The following is a 25,247-nucleotide window of genomic DNA, read 5'->3' on the forward strand; positions in this document are numbered from 1 at the left end:
GACCCTTTGGGTGGACAACATGTCAGTTCGTGCTGCAAGAGCTCTGATAGGTTGGAGGACAATCTCATAATTACTGTGTAAGTCTATGGAAGAGGATGAGAACCACGAGCCTCCTAGGTTTTTGTATTGAAGTCAATGTACACAGAGGAGGACGGAAACTAGCTATCATCCGGTTACACCATGGTGCTACCCTACAGAGTGCTGTTGAGGCTACTGTAGACCATCATTGCAAAACAGTGTGTTTTAATCAATTATTTGGTGACATGTGAATATATTTACTATAGTTTTATCAAAAAAGGGTACATTTTTTAATGATTCACTCTTTTTATTTATATGAAATTCCTCCTCTGAGGAGCCTCCACTGGTTACATTACCAGAGATTCTCACATGGCCCATTACTGGGCTATATCTACAGCAATGGGAAGTAGGGGTGTTAAAATCTGAATTAATCAAATATATATTCATAGAAAAACATGTATGGAGACTTTTTTCTCTCACAAAAGTAGTGCACTGGCCCTTTACTAGTCCTGTATTAGCAGACCGATATAGTCATCTGTAGAGAGGGCAGACATCTTGCTGCGGCTATGGCTATATCAGCCAGTAGGCTAGACATCGTTTGAATAGATCAGAGTTTAACTTTCTCTTGAGCTACATTATGCATATAGCCTACCTTTTAGGAGTGGGATGATTCTCAGACAGACAAATATGAGTGAGCAATATTTATTTTTAGGCAACGTAGTAAACTATAGCCTAATTATATTTAGGAAGTAAATTCCCTTGGAAAGATACCTGCCTATTGCTTCTCTTCCCATGAATACTCTATTTAATTGTGGCCACACGCACACCTGATCTCACACGCTCAATTTAGAAGCGTAGAGGTACGGCTACTGATCATGAAGCAGCCTGGATGATGAAAGCAGACACTAACCTTTTCTTGAGCTACACTTTGCATATAGGGTAAGGGTACCTATTAAGTCCACCAAAATCTAAGTTTACACATTTCTAACATATGGTGGTGCATTCGAAAGTGTTCAGACCCCTTGACTTTTTCCCACTTTGTTACATTACAGCCTTACTCAAAAATGGTTGTTTTTCCTCATCAGTCCACACACAATACACCCAGAATGTATTAAAAACTGAAATATCACATTTACAAGTACTATCAAAGAAAGAACAAAAACAACTCTACTTTCCTGGACTGAGAACCAACAGAGGGAGACGTGGAAATCCTTCTAATATAAAATGTATCTCCCCTAAAGTTATTAGAATAAACTGATCATTGCTATTCATCCTGACAGTCCACAGAGATCAATGTGGACTTTTGTTCTTGCAAACCAGTACACACCTGATTCAACTAATCATTGACTTCAATGAGTTGAGTTACTGATTGGTTAGAACATAAATCTTCCTCCCTACTGTGTATTAAGGTACAGGTGGTGGACCCAAAAACAGAATCACCTGGATGAATGAAAGACAACAATATGACAATTCCCCCACCCAAAAGTGCATGAGCAGTCTTCAAATTGACATCTTCCTGTCCCTCATTTGTTTGCATTTTTGTCACCTCTTGTAGGTCTTCTATCCTTCAACCCTGATCTTATTCTTCTCTCTCTGCATCAAGGACTACCTGTCCACTCCAAAAGTATTGGAGAGAGTACAGAGGTTTCTATCTTGGTAAAGGCACCATAGCTAGATGCATACCTGTAGTTTTTGTGTGTTTTGACCAAAAAATCTGAGAAGAAAAAAAAAGTTTTGGTAATTGAATATTAGGGATATCAACACACTATCCCCATGTGTTTCAATACAAACCAGGCTTAATAGGAGCATACTGGGCCTAATAGGAGCATACTGGAACTAAAGGAGCATACTGGGCCTAATAGGAGCATACTGGGCCTAAAGGAGCATACTGGGCCTAATAGGAGCATACTGGAACTAATAGGAGCATACTGGGCCTAATAGGAGCATACTGGAACTAAAAGGAGCATACTGGGCCTAATAGGAGCATACTGGAACTAAAAGGAGCATACTGGGCCTAATAGGAGCATACTGGGCCTAATAGGAGCATACTGGGCCTAATAGGAGCATACTGGAACTAAAAGGAGCATACTGGGCCTAATAGGAGCATACTGGGCCTAATAGGAGCATACTGGGCCTAAAAGGAGAATACTGGGCCTAAAAGGAGCATACTGGGCCTAAAAGGAGCATACTGGGCCTAAAAAGGAGCATACTGGGCCTAAAAAGGAGCATACTGGGCTTAATTGGAACAAACAGTGATTTATGGTGAAAAAGACAGAAGAGCAAAGTCTACTCATAAAATATTTGGAAACGAATGGGCTGGGCTATAAATATACACTATAGACTACAATATTATGCTAAATTAGTATTGATCATATTGAACAATATTTCTTTGTCATTTACACTCTGTATAGAGGGAGTGCTTTTTGTGCTACTGTACCTTTTAAGCACAACTAAATGTCAATGGCATCTATGTATATCAATGCAAGGTTGATTTAACAGTAAAATTGGACTAAATGCTTTGAAAAAAAATGTAAGCTGAGAATGCCTGAAATCTATTATCTTGCTGTAGTTCACCAATTTGTTGCTACTGTGTAACTGTGGCATGCATGTATGACTGCTAGCATGAACAACACTTATTTAAATTGGCAAAAAATAGCAATGAATTCTCATGAAACATGCTATCATATATCAACACATTCTAAAATATCTGAAGATGTTGTTTATCTGAGGGTAGCCTCAACACAAGTTTTTTTGCAGCTTTGAAATTAGCCATTAGTGGGAACTTATACATAACTGTCAATACCTGAATAACACAACATCTGATCGGCTTAGAATAAAAAAGTTGGGTGTAACAACCAAATGAATTAGTTGACAAGTTTAACAGCAGAAAAGTTGTTTTATTTTATTACATTTTTGGCATCCAAATATGGAAGTGGGCTTAATGGGAAAGTGGGTTTAATAGGTATGCTTACCCTACCTTTCACAACGATTTGCAGATAGGGACAAATAAATGGGCAAACAATGTTTATTGAAAAGGCGCAACGTTCGCTCACCATGGTATTGCCATTGCATCTTTTCCTTTTTAATGATAATCACAATTTTTGACTGTACCTCGACTCACGTTGGTTAAGTGCCCTCCACTTGTTTCCATTATCAATATTTATTCACAGACACCGTAGTAAACTATAGTGTAATCATATTTAAGTTAATTTCCTTGGAAAGATAACTGCCATGTGATTCTCTGCCTATGCATAGGTAGTGGACACATCAATTCAGGCTACAAGTGAAGGCATAATGACAACCGCAGAATGTAGGTGTTTTGTAACAGATGTCTCTTTTCATTGCGGATACACAGCGCACTGTTGGGGTTTGGATGCTGGAATGATTTAGTGAGTGGACGAACATGCACAGGTAGCCTACAGGAGCACCTTTTTGAAGTGATTGTTTGACAATCAGATTAAAACATCATGACTGGTTTTGTTTATGCCACATTAAAAAGGTCATACATTGTTTTACTAGGCCTAGGCTAAGACCACAGAGATCATATATGAAATGATTAGGGATTCTATAGGCCTATGTAATTCTATGATTAAACCTAGCCTATTAAAAAAAAAAAAAAAGTGTTTGTCCCGTACTGGTAAGAAATAAAATCTACTTTTACCCCTACTTTTAATACAATAGGTGGTCCAAAGTTAATGCATACAAAGCAGAATGACAACCGTTTCAAAATATTCTGCAGGACAAAAAACCCTCCAAAGACCGCCCGCAGTATGATGACCGCAGTATGATGACCGCAGTATGATGACTGCAACGATCTCTGTTGCAACCCGCCGGCCCTCCAACACACATCTCCACGCACTAATATGTCAACTATATTAGATTACATTCTGTAAGAGGCCATACCTATGACCATTTTTTACTTCTTATGACTGTTCAACAAATGTGTGTAGGAGTGCTCAACAAATGTGTGTAGGAGTGCTCAACAAATGTGTGTAGGAGTGCTCAACAAATGTGTAGGAGTGCTCAACAAATGTGTGTAGGAGTGCTCAACAAATGTGTGTAGGAGTGCTCAACAAATGTGTGTAGGAGTGCTCAACAAATGTGTGTAGGAGTGCTCAACAAATGTGTGTAGGAGTGCTCAACAAATGTGTGTAGGAGTGTTCAACAAATGTGTGTAGGAGTGCTCAACAAATTTGTGTATCCATGTGGCTCTTGTACCTGTACGGGTACAGACAACTGCTCTAGTACTGTACCTCGGTTGCTTTGTCGCTCAGGCCCCTGAGCAGCAGGGCAATGACGTGGACAGCAGCTCGCCGCACCTCTGCCTCCTTCTCGGTCTTTATCAGTGCCGTCAAACAGGTGCTCAACTAAGGAAGAACAAACACATACACAGGTAAATACACACTCTCAGAGGATCTATAAAAGGAGCAGTGACCTTGCCAAGGTCCACAGTGCTGTGGTTACCGCTAGTGCACTGGGTTGATTAACATATTGGTAGGATAGACACACACCGACGGCAGGCTGCGATGGACTGAGAGGGATTAGGCTGTAGCAGAGAGCAGAGGGCCATGGCTCTCATGAATAGGCATCCCTGTTACTCAGCCTGACAGAGATGCGTATTCATGAAGCAGAGTCTGCAGTGCACAGACCTCGCTGACAGACCCCTGGTCGTCAAAGCAGCTTTATTTAGGACCATTACCACTGCAGCAGGCAGACAGGCCTTCCACAAGCTGCCCTGACACACACACATTTCTGTCAACTCAAACATAGACTAGAGCGGACGAGCGTTTGAGTAAAGTGATTCCGGCCCCTCCCCCTCATGCTCTCCCCACCAGTGAAAAGCCTGATCTCAGCACTGAGGGAGGGGCTCTTTAGGAGAGGACACTCCAACACACAATACTGCTGAGCTGGGAAAAATGTGTCATGGGCAGAGGCACAGGCTGAGAGAGGGGCAGTAGGACAAAACAGTCACAGTTCAGTTCTCTCCCTCTGAAGAAAGTGAACCGTGACCTTTAACCTTGGGCAATACCTGCTGTTCCCTGACGCCGGACCCCTAGATGAATCCCACCCTGACCCCAACCATCCTATGGCTATAAGTGTAGCCATACGCCAAGACAGGGGACATCTGGACTCATTGACAGATTTAAGAGAGGGAGTAGTTACGTCACTATATAATCAGTGATTGGCAAATTCAGGATGATTCATTGACAGATTATTTTATTAGTCACATGCACAGGGTCACGGATGCATTTGCAGGGTACAGTGAAATTCTTACGCTCCGAGCTAGAACAGTGCAGGTACAACAGAAGTGAATGAAACAATACAAATAATAATAGGAATATTATTAATAGTAGTAGATGCATGGAGCACCAGTTTGTATCAAGAACTGCAATACTGCTGGGGTTTTCACACTCAACAGTTTCCTGTGTGTATCAAGAATGGTCCACCACCAAAAGGACATCCAGCCAACTTGACACAACTGTGGGAAGCACTGGAGTCAACATGGGCTAGCATCAGTGGAATGCTTTCGTGATGGCGTATCGCTGCAGAATGCTGTGGTAGCCATGTTGGTTGTGTGCCTTGAATTCAAAATAAATCACTGACAGTGTCACCAGCAAAGCACCCACACACCATCACACCTCCACCTCCATGCTTCACGGTGGGAACCACACATGCGGAGATCAACCGTTAACCTACTCTGCGTCTCACAAAGACACAGAGGTTGGAACCAGAAATCTCAAATTGGGACTCATCAGACAGATTTCCACCAGTCTAATGTCCATTGCTTGTGTTTCTTGGCCCAAGCAAGTCTCTTCTTCTTATTGATGTCTTTTAGTAGTGGTTCCTTTGCAGCAATTCGACCATGAAGGCCTGATTCACACAGTCTCCTCTGAACAGTTGATGTTGAGATGTGTCTGTTACATGAATTCTGAAGCATTTATTTGTGCTGCAATTTCTGAGGCTGGTAACTCTAATGAACATATCCTCTGTAGCAGAGGTAACTCTGGGTCTTCCTTTCCTGTGGTGGTCCTCATGAGAGCCAGTTTCATCATTGCGCTTGATGTTTTTTGTGACTGCACTTGACGAAACTTTCAACTTTCTTGTTTGGTTACTACAAGATTCCATATGTGTTATTTCATAGTTTTGATGTCTTCACTATTATTCTATAATGTAGAAAATAGTAAAAATAAAGGAAAACCCTGGAATGAGTAGGTGTGTCCAAACTTTTGACTGGTACTGTACTTAGAAACTATAGGCAAATAAACTGACAGACATTTGTTTAACCATATGACATGGTTTACTAGTGGTCCTCACCTCCTGAGACCAAGGCCCCAGGGCATAGTTGAGTCTCTGGCAGAGCTCTCCCAGGTTGGACAGGCAGCTAGCGCGGACACTGCGGTCCTCGTCCCTCGTCCCCCTCAGGAAGACCCCGATCAGAGGCCGGCCATGGTGGGGAGCCAGGTCACCTGAAACACAGGAAGGAAGATGATAAAGTTTGTATTCTTATTAACGATTATCAATACTGTACTGTTGGCTGCCAGCAAAACTGACTACTGGCTGCTGACAGTGCTGAGGAAACTTCCCCACATCTGGTCTGTCCTCCAATGCACCTCAGGAGGACATGGCATCACACTACCTGCCTATTGGTCCAGCTGGTGAAGTTGTTTTAATCTATACAAAGAGCTGACTCGTGTGTGTTTTTTTTTTTTACAAAGGTGGTTGCTAAATCTGCAAAGAAACTAAAATAGAGAAGACGCTTTACTCCTTTCAGTGTGTGTAAATCTGTCTTACTAAGACAGCCCCCCACTGACAGTGCAAAACCTGCTCTATTCCACAACATAAAGCAGTGGAGCCATGGAGTTGGCCAGGTGACTGGGTGTCCAAGTAAGACCCAGATGGGTGGACTGGGCCGTGGTCCCTGCAGCGGAGTCTGCTGGCCCAGTCAGATAGATCCACCATGAGAGATATCATTCAGCCTGGCCTCCACCTTCCAGATACCCATACACACCAGTTCAGCTGGCCACTCCTCAGTCAGAGCCATGTTTCAAAGGATGGTATTTTATTAACTGCCTTAATAAAAGAGATAACGGGTGTCGGTTTGTGAATGATTGTGTGTTTTATCCAGGTCAGCAGGCCTGTATTCGTCCAGTTGCTACTCTCATGCTTCCCTTGTCCATTTACTACTATCTGTTCCTGACTCATTCTAGCTCCTTTGTCCAGTCAGTCAAAACTGTACATTTACAACACTCTCAGACCAAGATCTGACCTGGGCCAAAGAATCTCAAGAATTCCTTTGATGGAAATGTATTAATGTGCAATACACTGAAAAAGCAAAGGGAAAGTGGCCTTTTGTGCACTGGGGATACAGTACGTGGTAGGGATGGGCATGGTTAATCGAATATCCTAATGGATGTTTGTATTCGCTTACTTGAGTGAGTGTTAAATTATTTTTAGGCCTATTTATACAGCGAAAAAGCTTAACCTGCAAGGATATAGCACAACATTTTAAATTCCTCAAAAAAATAAAAATACATGTACACTTTGTTTTTATCCCTCATAGCATTGGTATGCTATGTTCCGCACGTCAAATAGCAATTACAGGCGCGCACCTAACAGTTTCCACAGGACCTGACACAGATCAATACAAAAATACTCACCAGAAAACCTTTTTGTATTATAATCAGTTCTACCATGGCGAAAATCATATTTCTCTTTCGCTGTTGTTGTTAGCCAAAACTACCTGAGAAATGCAGTCTGTCCTCTGTTGACCTCTGCCATCATGTTGTATTGTAGAGCAAATTCTGTATTATGATTTTGCATTCCGGCTATCCCAGAAAAATATAATGATATTACTTGAATAGTAAAGGAATTTAAAATGCCCATCTGTAGTATGTGGGGGGACACAAAAAAAGACGGGGTGCTAATATGGTTCGATTCAGATTATAGGGTTTGGCAGACGGTGGTATTTTCCCCAGATGCAGAAGAAAGGGGAGAATGATCCAGAGGAGTGACAAAAGATTCCTGTGGGTATCTAATGAGGCGACAAACAAGCTGAGATGATGTTCTGTTAGGCTAGTGGAGCAGGGCCAATTAGAGACCGTCGCTGGTCTGTCTGGGGGACTTTCACATCCAAGATAAGGGAGGGGAAGGGGGGCATGCCGAATAACCCCTCACTTGTCCCGGGAAAATGGTACTATCGAGATCTGGCAGACAAAACCAGGGAGAGGGAAAGACCACAAACAAGGAATTCTAACAGAGAGGGATAGGTTTTGATATAGTCCCCTCAGTGTGGAACAAGCATGTACTGTCTGTTTTACGACCGTTTTAGGACTTTATAACTATAATTGGGCCCCATACACCGTTAACATAGACCAACACACATGTACACATAATTAAAATGGAAACACTAACATGAGTAAGCAAATTCACAATCATTCATACACATCCCTCACAAAACAGCCTATGAATCTGTCAAAACCTAACCTCAAAACTGTGTCATTGAGGCTAGCTGCAGGCACTTCCTTCTCTGTGTGGTCAAATCTACACACCAAAATATAATAATCTCATTGAGTTAATGAGTGTATTGCTGGAGCCTCTCCCAGGATGTGTGGTGAGCAGGTTTTTAGTAGGTCAGTTAGTTGTGTTGATAATAGTCCACTCACCCATAGCCCTGCTAGCCCTCATCAGCACCTCTCCAACCTTCAACCGTGTCTCCAGGGACCTCTCCTTCTGAGAGGATGGAACATTCTGGTACTCTTCCTGCAGCCGCAGCAGGATCCTCTCAGGGAAGAAGTCTGCCAACACCGCCAGGCCTGCAGGGAGGAGAGGGACACAGAATGAGTCACAGAAACTAAGCCCAGCAAAACCTATATACCATGAAGAAGATGCCACTGCAAGTTAATGTCATTCCAGTTTCCAGGGCAAATTAGATGAGATACAACAGTTATATCCTAGTTATACTTGCTACAACTTGCTAAAGGAAAGCTAGCCGAAGCCAAAGGTTAATATCACCCCACAAAACTAAAGTAAAAGACCAAAGGTTTACACATGTAAGGTTAAGCACCACCTGGAGACCATCGACTTCCTACCTTGAATGGCTGACAGATACACAAACGTGTCCTCATGTTCCAAGTTCTCCAGGAAGAGCTGGAAGACAAAGCCATCACAGGACACATTATACCAAAGCTGCTCAACTTTCCCATCTGACATCCTATAAAAATGATCATTTCACCACTACATAATTTTCTTCATAGTGCTTGTAATTTGTCCCAAAACAACCCAACACAAAGAGAAGTACAATAGGATGGAGATTAAAGAGGATCCCCACCCCCCACCAGGTACTGGACCCCCTAGGCTGAGACGGGATGGGGGGGGGGGGGGGGTCGTGGAAGGTGCACACAGAAGGGGTGCTCATTACACTGAATACTAAATGAGATCCAGACCCAGTGTGATAATCCAGTTCCCTCAACCTCACCACCCCTCAACCAGATTAACAAGTCCCCATAGACCACACTGCATTCCCCCAGGGTCTCTGATCAACTCCCCTCATCTATTAAACATCCTCTCCACCCAAACAGACAGTAACCCCCACAGAGACAGGTCCTGCTGCTACTGTCCATACCTCCAGGGCCTGTGTGAGGCTATGGTGTTAGAGGAAGACCCCTCTCAAGGGAGATGGAGACCCTGGAAGTCAGCGATGGAGGTAGAAAGATGGATAACACTGAATCAGAGGGAACCTATTAAACCCATGACTGCAATGGGTCCCCTGGTTGATACACAGTCAAACCACTGAGTCATATTCTATAAGCTACATGCAATATTTACTGGTTCTCCACCGCTCTACTCACCGTGAGGACTTTCTCCTGATTCTGAAGAGCCTCCCGGTCTCCGTTCTGTATGGCCCGTGTTAAGGTTCTCAGGGCCACTGCTCTGGTGGGGACCTCAGGATCACATGCCCCGAGCATGCAGTCTGAGAAGGCCCTACTGGGGGTGCCACTGGAGGGCTCACTGCTGCTACTGCTGCCACCCCTCCCACCTGACTGCCCCCCATCAGGAGCAGACACCCCTGCAGGACCCTGGCCAGCCCCAGATGATACCCTCTGGGATAGATTAGTTTTCTGGGCAAGACTATCACCAGAGCTGCTCTGTGTTCTGAGGTTGGGGATACAGGTCTGAATTGAGGCTCGAGTGTTAGGCGTTTGAGTAGTGTCTGTGCTGGGGTTGTTATGAAGGGTGGGTGAGCAGAGTCTTGTTAGGGAGACTTGCGAGGGACTTGTTTGGGTATTGAAGTTTTTCTTAGCAGGCACGTTATTGTCCGTTTTGGGACTTTGATATTGAGTGGCTCGTGTCACGTTGTCAGGTTGGTAGGCACCGTGTGTGGCAATGGCGGCTCGCAGGTCTGAGGCCAGCTCCTGGATGACCACCTCAGGGTGCCTCTGGGAAATCTCCTCCAGAGGTGGGAGGAGCCTGGACATCGAGGAGTAGTCCTCAGCACTCAGCTGCGACAAGGAGAGAGAGACATCAAAACAAAATGCCACATATCAAACAGTATGATACCATACTCATCTACAGTAGTATCAAAGGTAAAGCCTGTTTCCTGAACAGAATGGTGTGTGTTCCCTAGCTGTGTGTGCAGTACCGGTGAGGGTCCTGACAGCAGGGTGGCCACCAGGCCCATTCCCATGCTGAGTGTCTGGGTCTCAACTGGACTTGCAGCAGCCCGGACCTGGTCCAAACCCACACAGGCCCTCTGCAGCATGGCCACGATGAACTCCACCACCTGGGAGAGAACACACAGACAGACATATCAGTTCCAAGACGGACAGACAGACAGCTGCATGTATACAAACCACACATTTCCTACCAAGAGGTGCATATTAACTAGTGCTATTAAATTCTCACACCCACAGATTTAAACATAAAAAAAACTTTAAAATGTCTCTGCAAAAACCCCTGGCTGAGGGCCCTCAAGATAAAATGGCTAAAAATACTGCTTATCAACTGAACTGAAGCCAGTTTATCAGAGAAGTTTCCTAATCTAAGAGTGAATGGTTTTCCTTGGGCAAAATGGCACAGCACTAGCCCTGGGTCTTTTACCTAATCAGAGATAGACCACACTATTCTTAGAGCTCTTAAAGTATTACTCATCATGCCCTCATTCCTCAATAAGGAGGCCCAGAGGACCAGTGTTCTGTAAAGCCCTGATGCGGAGGGAGAGACAGAAAGACTTAAAGTTTGATAAAAGCTCATCACAAAAGTACAAGCGGAAAAATGGTGAACATAAACTGAGATAATAACGTAAACGATGGGAGACTGAAACTTTAGAGCTGGAGATAAATAGTTAAGCAGTGAAAAAAAATACTCAAGTCAATCAACTGTTGGCATCTGACATGATCCAATCTTGAACAGGAGCAAGGTCATTGAGTTGAGCTGTGGGGTGTATACCAGTAGTTACCTGGGTTGGCTTGCGCAGCAGTAGAGTGTGTGGTAGGCCCTCACACATGACAGCCAGCACCTGCAGTAGGGCCAGCTTCTGACCCCTCCCTGTGACTTTCCCTAACAGATGCTGCTCCAGCTGCAGTAGTGTCATGGCTGACGTGTCCACTTCCTGCTCCTCTTCCTCCTCCTCTGCAGCCCAGCAAGTCAGCGCCTGCCAGGGAAGAGAGCGTCCATATTTACACACCAACCCCACCTGGGGAACGCAGCAGGACAATACTGGCCAAAGCCATAGGCTGTCTCTCTGTCTGTCTGTGTCTGGGTGTGTGGTACATTAGATACCTGCAGCAGCTCCAGGAAGAAGTCTCCAGGCAGGTCGCTATCCTTCATCTCAGCCAGCAGTTGGGCCAGACACTCCACCCTCCACTGCTCCCCAGACACCTTCTCATACAGAGCATCATCCTCATCACTGAGACATGAAGGGTAGAGGAGACCAACACACATGATGGGAGAGACTTGGTGCATGATTGTATATTTAAATGCTTTTTCTAACATGACTGGATAGGTGCACTTGCAGTTTCCACTACATTACATCCATCAATCCCAGTCATCAGATCAGTGATAACAACCCCTCCGCCCAATGAAGGGGTTTTACTAGCATCTTCTTCTCATATGGGAGCATTGGAGACCAGTAACTGTGTGATGTTGAATGCCAGTCACCTGATGGTCTCTGAGGGGTTAAGCTGTGCCCCTCCGTCACTACCAGGGGTGAAGTGGAAGCCAGAGGATACCCCGCCTGCCCCTCCATCCATGGCACACAGCTGCTGTAGGGTTGAGAGGGCGACAGAAAGCTCAGAGTTGCCAAAGTACCAGAGCAGGATCTCCTGACAGGGGGCGCTGTGGAGCACACAGCATACACATACACAGGGAAAAGTTAGAAACTACCTGAAAAGCAGAGACTGATACAGGTGAAACCATTGTTATATCGCTGAAGTGACCATCACAAATAGGGCTTATTGAGACTATTTAGTAATAGCCAGATATTGAAATGCTTCAACTGCTCAGTATTTCTCTAACAGAGAACTGACCGTAGGTGGGAAGCATTCTTCTTGGTAAAGCAGTACAGATCGAAGAGAACAGGAACCACTTCTCCCAGAGCCTTCAGCAAAGGAGCAGACGGGCTGTTCCCCACCACACAGATCTGAGAGATCGAGAGATGGAAGGAAAGAGTGATACAGTAAATCTCTAGGTTTGGCCTTTACATTGGTTGAGTTAATCGTCTGTGTTCCACTCACCTTAAACACGTCCTCCGCACAGCGCGTCAGCTCCCATTCCTCCACTGTGACCCGGGTTTGACCCTCCCCTGACAAATACAGACATACTCAGTGCCTAGAGCCACCCAAGCGGTGTCTGAACCTAGAGGTTCATGTTCAGCATCACGTAAACAAGCACTTACAGCCAGCAGACATCTTTAATCGTGAGCCAGAATTTCGCAAGCTTAAAAAACACACGCTGAATTCAGCGAGGGACAATACCTACAGAATAGAGGATAATTGTTCACACACACACATAATACATGTTAAAAAAATATAGTAACTGGGGCAGGATTTAAATTAAACTTAGATACTATTCAAAACAGAAAGAGGCCAAGGATGAGTCTCATAGGGTAGATGTGTCCTGTGTTGGTTAAGTGGATCAATGAGGAGTTCTTTGCTGATGCAGATTTGCTGTGTCTGTGTACTATCTATCTGTCAGATCAGCAGCCAGACCACAGGCCTGTTAACAGCAGGGGGACATCCATATTCAATTAGCCCAACTTTACAGAGTGCTCCTCAAGCAATACCACAATTTACACACACAGGCATGGGCACCCATACATGTACACGCAAACAAACACACACAGGCACATATTAAGATGCACGCACACACACAAGTAAAATACCAAGAGTCATTTTCAGAGTGGTAAGGACATTGACCGGCAGACTCTAATTAAAAGCCAGCGGAGTCAATCTCTGCAGTAGTGTCAATTTCCCTGATGCACAGACCAAATCATTTGATAGAAAGCGGTGAGCAGCTGCAATCAGCTCTGCAAGCTAACAACAGTGGTGGTTATTTTTCAGTTATATAGCCTACAGAAATTGTTATTTTTAACAAACCAATGTACACTACATGACCAAAAGAATGTGAACACCTGCGCGAACATCTCATTGCAAAATCATGAGTATGAATATGGAGTTGGTCCCCCCTTTACTGCTATAACAGCCTCCACTCTTTGGTGAAGGCTTCCCACTAGATGTTGGAACATTGCTGCAGGGAGGGACTTGCTTCCATTCAGCCACAAGAGCATTAGTGAGGTCGGGCACTGACATTGGGCAATTAGGACTGGCCCACAGTCTGCGTTCCAATTTTTTCCAAAGGTGTTCGATGGGGTTGAGGTCGGTACCCTGTGCAGGTTAGTCAAGTTCTTCCACATCGATCTCGACAAACCATTTCTGTTTGGACCTCGCTTTGTGCACGAGAGCATTGTCGTGCTGAAACAGGAAAGGGCCTTCCCCAAACTATTGCCACATAGTTGGAAGCACAGAATTGTCTAGAATGTCATTGTATGCTGTAGCTTTAAGATTTCCCTTCACGCTACAGCATTTTGCTGAGCCATTGTTGCACCTAGATGTTTCGACTTCACAATAACAGCACTTACAGTTGCCCGGGGAAGCTCTAGCAGGGCAGAAATTTGACGAACTGACTTGTTGGAAAGGTGGCATCCTATGATGGTGCCACATTGAAAATCACGGAGCACTTCAGTATGGCCATTCTACTGCCAATGTTTGTCTGTGGAGATTGCATGGCTGTGTGCTTGATTTTATATACCTGTCAGCAACGGTGTGGCTGAAATAGCAGAATCCGCTAATTTGAAGGGGTGTCCACATACATTTGCATATATAGTTTAGGCAACTAATTAGTACATTTGTTCTCTCAGAGATACTGCACAGCTTGCACTGACCTGTCATCCGACCACAGCGGTGAAGGGAGCTGAAGAGGGGAGTGAGCAGGTACTGCAGAGCAAACATTGGGCAGTCCTGCACCATGGTGAGAGCCGCCCTGGTGGCCACACGCTGGAACTGCTGAGCTGTCAGCTTGTCTCTGAAGTGCAGGAGCTCCAGAATCTGACCATTAAGACAGAATATTATTACCAGAATGAATCTAGACTTTTATGCCGGTATGTACAGCAGGTTTAATTTCCATAAATCTTTAATAACATGACAGGTTTACCTGGGGGCAAACCTGACTGTAGTAGCTGTCTGAAGATAGAGACTGCTGAGGGCAAGCTGCTAGGATCCTGGCAACACCATCACATTTCCTCCAATCAGACTCTACTCCTATTAGAGAGAAAGGGAACAAAAAGTGAAACTGCATTATTTTATGGGTCACTCATGGGTCACTCATCACAACAACTGATAATACCTAAGTGTTTGGTAGATGTTTCTTGCCCATCTCATGGCCAGGGTTTTCTAAATGTCCCCCCTACGTCTCCAGCGAAGCTCACCTGCGCCTCCCTCTAGGATAGCCCTCACCACAGACTGGACTCCATTGGGCTGCATCAGCCTCTCAGACAGCAGCTGCCCACACAGACGCCTCAGCCATGGGGGAGCCTGGCTCAGGGGGCTCCTATTGCCACCACTAGTACCATGGCCTGGAGGGGCCTGGAAGGGCAGAGAGACATTTACATTTTAGTCATTTAGCAGATTCTCTTATCCAGAGCGACTTTGTGCATTCATCTTACGATAGCTAGGTGAGACGACCACATATCACAGTCGTAGTAAGTAATGCCATTTTAGTGTAAGAGCTGTTTGGAATTTTGGCTTGACCTTAGTTAATAAACTAATAAGGAAGAGTTCTAAACCTCTTTGTCAATAACAGATAGTTTTCAGTATCCCCTCCCCACTCAGACCACTCCCAGACACTCCTAGCAAAATTATTGCTTGAGAAATGCTCTTTGCTAATGTAGCACATGGGGATGTGTGAAACTTACTCCTCAGCCTGAAGTGTCCCCACTGTTTAAAAAGACCAGCGCCAGATGACAGGTCAGTGCAAGCTGGTAAGATGCTTGAGGAGGGTGGTCACGTGTGCTAGCAAGACACGGGTTCCGAGTTTGCGCCAGGTATGGCCCAATTCGGGAGGAAGTGGTACTCGCTAAGCAAGCAGCGTGACTTCCTTTACACTAAGAAGCTATTTGTGTTTATTTTTTACCATTTGAATTGAAAACACAGTAAGGTACTTAATTATTTCCCAGAAATAATTTGATATTGAGATAAAACATTTGCATTGGACCTTTAAGATACTCTTTGAAGATCATACCAGAGTTACCATCAGCAGTGTCAAAAACAACCAGATGTTTACGGTTTTCAGGAAAAATGGATTTCCGGCTTTCGGACGTTAACAAGGTGATACTCCATCTTAACTCCTCCTCCACATTTACTGGATTGGATGAATAGTGCATTAGAAAATCTCCCTCTACAGTTTTTTCTCTCTTGTTATGATCAAAAAGAAAGAAAGGCCGCTCAGGCGTTTCTTTTACGCCTGCTACACTCGGTTACACCAGGGAAGACAGACAGCACCATATACAAGTACATAGAGGAAAACACACTGATATGTAATGGTGTAGAGATACTTCACTGCGCTCTACCTGTTTGGGACTGCCTTGGAGAATAAGCAGCTCTTTGATAACGATTGGCTGGTAGACTTTCCCCAAGAGTTTTTGAAGAGCCTCCCTGCAGTTCTTGCGTTCCTCCTTACTGATCTCCTACATTATCAAAAGAGTGATCAAAAGAGTGAGCCTGCTTGTCCCTCCGCTTAATACTTCCACCATCTAGTGGCAAAAGGGTATTATGACAATCCTATCTATCACAAGTTGAATAACTGACTTCATAATGGCAAATAGACAAAACAGGAAACTACATGGGCATCTTATTTTGCTGAAAAACTGATATCCAAATCCATGATATCAAGTTATAATAATACCATTCATATTCAACATCGTCAGGCCGGAACAGTGAATTACCTTCTCTTCCTTAGTGGTGCCTTTCTCTGGGCGGTATCCTAGCTGGCATAGCGCTGCCATGACATCTCCCAGGTGGCGAGTGTAGACCATGGTGGCCAGTGATGACAGCACAGACAGCTCCAGCAGAACAGCAGTGGTGGTCAGGAGACGGCGCTCAGGGACAGGGGCCACATCATGACACACCAACCCCTCCACCAACTTCCCAAACGCTGACCTGCGCCCCAGTGGCACCCCCACCCCCAGGGCCAGGTAGGGACAGAGGCCCAGGGAGACAACAAATTGAAGAGCTGCACCAAGTGTCTTCTGTTGGGCCACGCTCAGCACGTCAGGGGGCAGAGGAGGGGCCATCTCAGGGGTCCGCAACCTGGACATAGCCGGACTGGGGGCTTGGTTGAAGAGCTCTAGCTGGAGAGTGAGGTTACGGGCCAGGCTTAGCAACAGCAGCAGACACTCTTGGACAAAGCTCCATGTGACGTCCTCTGTATCGGTGCAGATCCAGGGCACCCCTGCCCTCACCTCCTCCCGCAGTCTGCGCACCTCGTACAGGCCCTTCTCCCCCTGCAGACGCTCCTCCAGCAGGGCCTGGTTGGCTTGGAGTGCAGCCATCAGTGCCTCCTGTTCAGTGTATTTAGTACCATGCACTATGGTCTCTGGAGGGGACATATAGGGTCAGCAGACACACATACATCCAGACAGATTTAGTCAAAGCCCATTGATTGAGTTGATTTACCAAGCTAGCTAGTAACAGCGCCTTTTCTTCTGACATGGATCAAATGAAATGCAGTATAGCGGATCAAATTAAACGTAGACAGCGTTCCCGTATCATACGTGGCTAATCTAGCTAGCACTGTACACATATATATTAATGAGGAACGTATTTAGCTAAATCACACTGAATATTAACTTACCTCCGATAGGTTTAGTGAGGACACAAAGTGCAGACAATATGGCTGAAGTCATATTTATGTTTTATTTCGCTACAGCAGAGGTCCTGCAGTTTTCAATTCAAGACCCGCTACTCATTTTTAGCCATGCTGCTAAAAACACTTGTCGCCGAAAGTATACGTAATATTGTGGGTAGCTCAGGAGTGCATCCGATTGGTCATAATTTCAAAGATTTGAAAGCATAAAATAGGGATAAAGAAATGGCGGACGCCTAGAAGGAATTGCAGTCATGACGTTGGCTAAAGATCAGGGACTTCAACTGCGCTGATTCTCAAATCTAAACAAATGTATGGCTATTAAATGTAATGTAATAATGCAGCGTTTTCCATTGCGCGTTTTTTTTCTTTAGTCTATTTAATAACGTTATTATACATTATGACCCCCATGAAGCTAAACCAATATTTAATCCTAAATTAATTAACCTTGTCTACTGATCAAGTGGTCAAGTTTATTGGTCAAGTGTATAGAAAATCTGTCATTCTTGAATGTGTAGGCTGGACTAAATAAAACAAGAGGGGCAGATATTTCATTAGGCATCTTTATTAAGGAATCAACAATAAAATCCCATAAATGATGCTACATTTCTATAAATGCATCACTACCAATCAATATCCATGGATATATATATATATATATATATATATATATATATACATTTTTAAAAAATGTAACCATTCCAATCCATTAACTAGGCAAGTCAGTTAAAAACAAATTCTTGGCCTACACTAGCCAAATCTGTCCAATTGTGCGCCGCCCAATTTTGGCCGGTTGTGATACAGCCTGGATTCGAACCAGGGTGTCTGTAGTGACACCCCAAGCACTGAAATGCAGTGCCTTAGACCGCTGCGCCACTCAGGAGCCTGTGGAGCAGCTGATGGGATAACAACAACAGAAGAACACATTGATGTTGAAAGGAATAGGCAGGCCTATTAACAAAAGTCACCAAAAACCACATATAAATAAACAGCTTTAGAACATAGCTAGTTCAATAAATAGTCAATAGATCATTAAATAAATACAATCTTGAAACATAAATACTGTACACAAATAATTTGGTCTCATATAAAAATGCATATATTCTCTATAGCTTATTATCCATAAGCATATTAAGTGTAATACTTTCAATAGCGTAAGTGCATTTTAAAAACAAACAACAAAATGTGAAACATGTCACGACAGTTTGTCTAAAGACTGTCCTCTATGAGAGGCAATCATATCCTACTCCTGACACAGGTGCAGGCAATGGGCACTTTGACAAAGTGTGATGTAAGTGAGTATTTGTCTGGGTTGTTCAGGCATACGGTCTTCATCAATACCATCTGAGTTTGCTCTATAGGCACAGAGTTATATGCATGATGTTGGGCCCCGTGATGTCCGGGCCCTTTAATGATGAGGCATCCCTCGCATAGACATTCAGCAACAACAATCTTTTCAGGGAATCGTCCCTCCATGCTATCGATGCTAAGGGAAAAGTGGCAATCCAGTTATCAAAATAGCCAATTATTAATCAATGAAAAATGCTATCCAAAAATGTATTTCCAAACCATATGGCATGCACATTTACTCAAATGATGTTATTGTCAGACTGACAATATTATGGATGCATGGTTAAAACAATGTTCGACCTATCAAAAGGTATTTACTTCGAGGAGAACGAGATGCCTTACCTGTACCGCCAGGGGGAGACTGAACGATTGTTGTAGTCTACTGACTGTGAACGAAGCACAGTGGGGCAGGTCTTCTTCATACCCAGTTTGTGATACTGTGTTTCATCAATATGAACATCTGTCTGGTACCGGTTTCGGTGAAGGATCTTGAGAGCTCTATGCTCCAGTTTTTCTGTACTGAAGCATCCCTTATACTTGTGTGCCTCTGCTGTCCGTGTACATTTAGCAATAACAAGTCCAAGTAAAATTAGAGTCTGCAAAGGAATGATGAAATAAATTAAAAACATTTTGAAATTGCCATTTGATTAAGGCCTATCCATAATGATGGATTAGAAGGCAACCCAACATGAATTGAGGTGTATACACTTCATTCCATCAGGGCAGTCAATCTCTCACTTACCTGCATAATCTTGAATAGGCCTGGCATGTTAAAATATCAAATATCTTGGTAGTAGAGGAGCCCAGGTGCTTTTGCTCGGTTTGTGCCATCATGCCCATGCTCCTACACAATTTATAGGCAAGTCTACTATCTGCTTGGGGAAATCCACATGTAGGAGGAAATGGAATATTGAGTTCCCTGCATCCTCTTTCCTACAGTGAGTGTCTACATTAAGATCACCTGATTTATATGAGCTCATGCGATTTATACTATAGCTTATACACATGGATTTCTTTATCTGATGTAATTACTATATTGACGCTGACGATAGATCTAATATCAGACAACCTGCATCCCCTAGTCATTTACGACTGACAGTAATCTTACTGATATGTTCTCAGTCAAGACAGAAGCTAGGAATTATGAAGAAATGTAACAAAACTGTTCATTAATACATACAATGCTAAAACTGATTCGATCTGCATCCATCTATAAATGTAGCCTAATTGTGGCTTATCCTACTACACCTTTTCACAGTTTTCTACTAATAATAAATGTAACATAATGTATTAAATTATAATTTTCTTATATTATGGTTAATTTAGTTGTTAGACCAATGGGCTTTTGCTTTGCTGATGATTTTGCTATGTTCATCAGAACATGATGCTTAAATTGTCAATACAGTATATTTAGCTGCTTCACTAGGAAACCTCATCAGCCTTCCCACAAGACCACAACTTTCTCCTGCAACCTGGGTCTTCCCACTCTGATGCAATCAATGGTTTTCATCAGGACGGCCACTTCAACGGGTTTTTTCTTTCTTTCAAGTGTGTGATTATAGAGAACAAATTAACATTGATGTGAAGTACTGCTTTTTTTCCTCCAGCTCTTCTCAAGTGATAAACTGTTTTATTTGTCCCACAAAATGCTTCTAAATAATCTATTTTGATAAAGCAAAACATTCTGAGCCTTTTCCTTCTCTCCAGACCCCCCATCGGATCCTTTTCCTTCACTACCATCAAATCAAATCAAATTGTATTTGTCACATGCGCCGAATACAACCGTAAAATGCTTAGTTACAAGCCCTTAACCAACAATGCAGTTCACACTGAGCAAGTCGATGCCACAGAGTTCCGAAAGTATTTTTAATCTGTGTTTTTCCTGATTGAATTCTTTCCAACAAAGGTGGTTCTTGAACAGCATGATGTGTTTGTACAGCAGTGAGAGATAGGCATACAATAATGCCTTATCAGTGCATTGTAATAAACTATCAGGTGAGATTGTCAAAATGCCAGGTATTCTCACCATCAAGCCAATACATAGGCAAAGAGAAATATGGAAAGGACTCCACATGGTACAGTAAACTGTCAGAAGTCAACATGCTTCATTATAAATAGGTAGTTTTCTTTGTGATAAAGTAGAAGTTCCCTCCATCTGCAAGCTAATGAGCTATCATGGAGATAAACTACTAGTGTGTTTCTTCTAATACATTCTGGTCATGATGGAACTGACCCTAGACTATCAATCTGCCACTGAGTAATATGTCTAAGAGATACAAATCTGCCACTTTGAAAAGGCTCGGTGAAAAGATGAGTCTAGCCCAATAAGGGCAAGTACCATGAACTTTCCAATGATCAAACCCCTGCCCCAAAGAGCAAACATGTTAAATAAATAGACTTGTACAATGGAACTTTCCAATGCTGGTACCTTGAACTTTCCAATGTCTGTTTCACTTTCCAATAATAAAATGTTAAATCAGTAGATTTGCACCATTGACCAGTTCAGCTGGGCTCACATTTCCACCTTACTAACTTTCAGTAAATTATCATGACATGTCACCTACATGGAAACACATTTAATCTTAACCCTCCCGCTGTCCTCTGGTCATTTTAACCCCACACATTGTTGACCCTCCCGCTGTCCTTGGGTCATTTTGACCCAACCCGACACTGTGTTGTTCTACAGCAGTGAAAACAATCACCTCCATGATATTATGCAACTTGAAATTTGATGACTTGTCCTAGACTGAACCCAGTAGTACAAAAGTGAATGGGTACATGTCCGTACATGTCCAGACATGTGGAGCAGTGAGAACAATCCCCTCTAGGATATTATTCAACTTGACATTGTCACGACTTCCGCCGAAGTCGGTTCCTCTCCTTGTTTGGGCGGCGTTCGGCGGTCGACGTCACCGGTCTTCTAGCCATCGCCGATCCACTTTTCATTTTCAGATTTGTTTTGTCTTGCTTTCCCGCACACCTGGTTTACATTCCCTCATTATTTGACGTGTATTTCACCCTCTGTTCCCCCCATGTCTGTGTGTGGAATTGTTTGTTGTTACGTGTATGTGCACGTTAGACCTGTTTTGCGCCAGGTTAAAACAACCAGTGTTTCTTTATTGTTCTTAGTGCTGTTTGTCTGTTCTCCGTAATAAAGGGCTCCGTTTGCTACCCAATTCTGCTCTCCTGCGCTGGACTTCCCTGTAGACAATTACCCATACACTACAGATATTTGATGACTTGTCCTAGACTGAGCCCAGTAGTACAAAAGTGAAATGTTGCCTTTCTTCATGTATCCATGAAAGCTGTAGGAAGCAACAGATACTAATATTGTCATGGGTACATGTCCAGACAAGTCCGTCCGTACATGTCCGGACATGTGGTCTTGTCCAAGGTGCTGAAACAATGACAGTGTGTTTCACTGCTGAACAGGTTCTAGAACAGATTTTTTCAAATGTCCAGCAAGACTACTCTGATTCTGAAGAGGAAGTGAAGGATGTGTCAGAAGATGAAGATGGGGAGGAATACAACCCAGAGCACAATGCATCATCTTCAGAAGAAGAAGAACTCCCTCAAGCTAAAAGAGAGACTTTCCTGTCAAAAAACGGCAAAATCAAATGGTCCTCAGTAGCATATCACTACCAGGGCAGGATGGCAGAGCATAAGGGCCTGGAGATGACCCCGGGACCCACAACGTATGCCATTTCCCATGCCCATGACATGGCCTTGACATTCTACCTGTTCATCACACAGGCAATAGAAAAAATCATCCTGGACATGACAAATCTGGAGGGGTTTCGAAAATATGGAGACAGCTGGAAAGGGATTGATGAGACTGACCTGCATGCCTACATAGGGCTGCTAATCTTAGCAGGTGTATACAGGTCCCGAGGTGAGGCTGCAGCTAGTCTATGGGATGCAGAGTGGAAGGGCGATTTTCCGTGCCACCATGCCACTCAAACTCTTTCACACTTACTCAAGACTGCTACGATTTGATGACCGTGAGTCAAGACCTGTAAGACGTGCGACAGACAAACTGGCAGCCATAAGAGAGGTCTGAGAGCGGCTGCCAGTCCTCTACAACCCAGGGCCTGACGTGACAGTGGATGAGCAACTGGTTACATTCAGAGGTAGTGTATATAGGTTTCTTCCTAGGTTCTGTCCTTTCTAGGGAGTTTTTCCTAGCCACTGTGCTTCTACACTTGCATTGCTTGCTGTTTGGGGTTTTAGGCTGTGTTTCTGTACATCACTTTGAGATATCAGCTGATGTAAGAAGGGCTTTATAAATAAATATCAAATTATATATATATAATAAAAGTGATTTTCACTACTGACGTCCGTGACTGTTTCTGTGTGACACCGATACTAATAATTACCCACGATGCCAATCTCTTCTTGCCAAAGGACGTTGTCCTTTCCGGCAGTACATGTCCAGCAAGCCAGCAAAATATGGCATCAATTCATGGGTGGCCTGCGACGCCAAATCCAGCTACGCTTGGAAGATGCAAGTCTACACCGGGAAGCCAACCAGTGGAGGCCCAGAGAAGAACCAGGGGATGCGGGTTGTGCTTGATGTGTCACATGCGACAATTTCTTCACCTCTTATTTTTATTTATTTATTTTATTTCACCAGGTAGGCAAGTTGAGAACAAGTTCTCATTTACAATTGCGACCTGGCCAAGATAAAGCAAAGCAGTTCGACAGATACAACGACACAGAGTTACACATGGAAACAGTCAATAAGTCAATAATACAGTCAATAATAATAAAGTCAATAATACAGTATAAACAAGTCTATATACGATGTGAGCAAATGAGGTGAGAAGGGAGGTAAAGGCAAAAAAGGCCATGGTGGCAAAGTAAATACAATATAGCAAGGAAAACACTGGAATGGTAGTTTTGCAATGGAAGAATGTGCAAAGTAGAAATAAAAATAATGGGGTGCAAAGGAGCAAAATAAATAAATAAATTAAATACAGTTGGGAAAGAGGTAGTTGTTTGGGCTAAATTATAGGTGGGCTATGTACAGGTGCAGTAATCTGTAAGATGCTCTGACAGTTGGTGCTTAAAGCTAGTGAGGGAGATAAGTGTTTCCAATTTAAGAGATTTTTGTAGTTCGTTCCAGTCATTGGCAGCAGAGAACTGGAAGGAGAGGCGGCCAAAGAAAGAATTGGTTTTGGGGGTGACTAGAGAGATATACCTGCTGGAGCGTCTGCTACAGGTGGGAGATGCTATGGTGACCAGCGAGCTGAGATAAGGGGGGACTTTACCTAGCAGGGTCTTGTAGATGACATGGAGCCAGTGGGTTTGGCGACGAGTATGGAGCGAGGGCCAGCCAACGAGAGCGTACAGGTCGCAATGGTGGGTAGTATATGGGGCTTTGGTGACAAAACGGATTGCACTGTGATAGATAGATAGATAGACTGCATCCAATTTGTTGAGTAGGGTATTGGAGGCTATTTTGTAAATGACATCGCCAAAGTCGAGGATTGGTAGGATGGTCAGTTTTACAAGGGTATGTTTGGCAGCATGAGTGAAGGATGCTTTGTTGCGAAATAGGAAGCCAATTCTAGATTTAACTTTGGATTGGAGATGTTTGATATGGGTCTGGAAGGAGAGTTTACAGTCTAACCAGACACCTAAGTATTTGTAGTTGTCCACGTATTCTAAGTCAGAGCCGTCCAGAGTAGTGATGTTGGACAGGCGGGTAGGTGCAGGTAGCGATCGGTTGAAGAGCATGCATTTAGTTTTACTTGTATTTAAGAGCAATTTATTTAAGGAGAGTTGTATGGCATTGAAGCTTGCCTGGAGGGTTGTTAACACAGTGTCCAAAGAAGGACCAGAAGTATACAGAATGGTGTCGTCTGCGTAGAGGTGGATCAGAGACTCACCAGCAGCAAGAGCGACCTCATTGATGTATACAGAGAAGAGAGTCGGTCCAAGAATTGAACCCTGTGCAACCCCCATAGAGACTGCCAGAGGTCCGGACAGCAGACCCTCCGATTTGACACACTGAACTCTATCAGAGAAGTAGTTGGTGAACCAGGTGAGGCAATCATTTGAGAAACCAAGGCTGTCGAGTCTGCCGATGAGAATGTGGTGATTGACAGAGTCGAAAGCCTTGGCCAGATCAATGAATACGGCTGCACAGTAATGTTTCTTATCGATGGCGGTTAAGATATCGTTTAGGACCTTGAGCGTGGCTGAGGTGCACCCATGACCAGCTCTGAAACCAGATTGCATAGCAGAGAAGGTATGGTGAGATTTGAAATGGTCGGTAATCTGTTTGTTGACTTGGCTTTCGAAGACCTTAGAAAGGCATGGTAGGATAGATATAGGTCTGTAGCAGTTTGGGTCAAGAGTGTCCCCCCCTTTGAAGAGGGGGATGACCGCAGCTGCTTTCCAATCTTTGGGAATCTCAGACGACACGAAAGAGAGGTTGAACAGGATAGTAATAGGGGTGG

General features: G+C 43.8%; 2 protein-coding genes across 2 annotated transcripts in view; both read right to left on the reverse strand.

Annotated features, from left to right (window-relative positions):
* Positions 1-17,581, reverse strand: part of tango6 (transport and golgi organization 6 homolog (Drosophila)) — a 29,912-nt gene extending 12,331 nt beyond the window's left edge. Inside the window, exons 1-17 of the mRNA XM_029668174.2 lie at positions 17,422-17,581; positions 16,514-17,163; positions 16,139-16,255; positions 14,999-15,155; positions 14,725-14,831; positions 14,456-14,618; positions 12,750-12,817; positions 12,543-12,655; positions 12,175-12,351; positions 11,797-11,923; positions 11,474-11,668; positions 10,658-10,798; positions 9,867-10,517; positions 9,108-9,165; positions 8,682-8,831; positions 6,334-6,485; positions 4,272-4,385 (exon numbers count right to left, since the gene is read on the reverse strand). Coding sequence (XP_029524034.1) covers positions 4,272-4,385; positions 6,334-6,485; positions 8,682-8,831; positions 9,108-9,165; positions 9,867-10,517; positions 10,658-10,798; positions 11,474-11,668; positions 11,797-11,923; positions 12,175-12,351; positions 12,543-12,655; positions 12,750-12,817; positions 14,456-14,618; positions 14,725-14,831; positions 14,999-15,155; positions 16,139-16,255; positions 16,514-17,163; positions 17,422-17,473 — 3,192 coding nt within the window. The 5' untranslated portion in view covers positions 17,474-17,581. The remainder of the gene's footprint in view (positions 1-4,271; positions 4,386-6,333; positions 6,486-8,681; positions 8,832-9,107; positions 9,166-9,866; positions 10,518-10,657; positions 10,799-11,473; positions 11,669-11,796; positions 11,924-12,174; positions 12,352-12,542; positions 12,656-12,749; positions 12,818-14,455; positions 14,619-14,724; positions 14,832-14,998; positions 15,156-16,138; positions 16,256-16,513; positions 17,164-17,421) is intronic.
* Positions 17,582-18,669: 1,088 nt separating this feature from the next.
* LOC115134770 (interleukin-17C-like) lies at positions 18,670-19,552 on the reverse strand. The gene is made up of 3 exons (XM_029668964.1): positions 19,526-19,552; positions 19,126-19,379; positions 18,670-18,919 (listed from the first exon to the last, which is right to left on the reverse strand). The coding sequence occupies exons 1-3, from the start codon at positions 19,550-19,552 to the stop codon at positions 18,670-18,672; spliced, it is 531 nt and encodes a 176-aa protein (XP_029524824.1).
* Between the last annotated feature and the right edge of the window lie 5,695 nt (positions 19,553-25,247).

Source organism: Oncorhynchus nerka, linkage group LG9a (assembly GCF_034236695.1).
Source record: "Oncorhynchus nerka isolate Pitt River linkage group LG9a, Oner_Uvic_2.0, whole genome shotgun sequence".
In the NCBI taxonomy this organism is placed as follows: Eukaryota; Metazoa; Chordata; class Actinopteri; order Salmoniformes; family Salmonidae; genus Oncorhynchus; species Oncorhynchus nerka.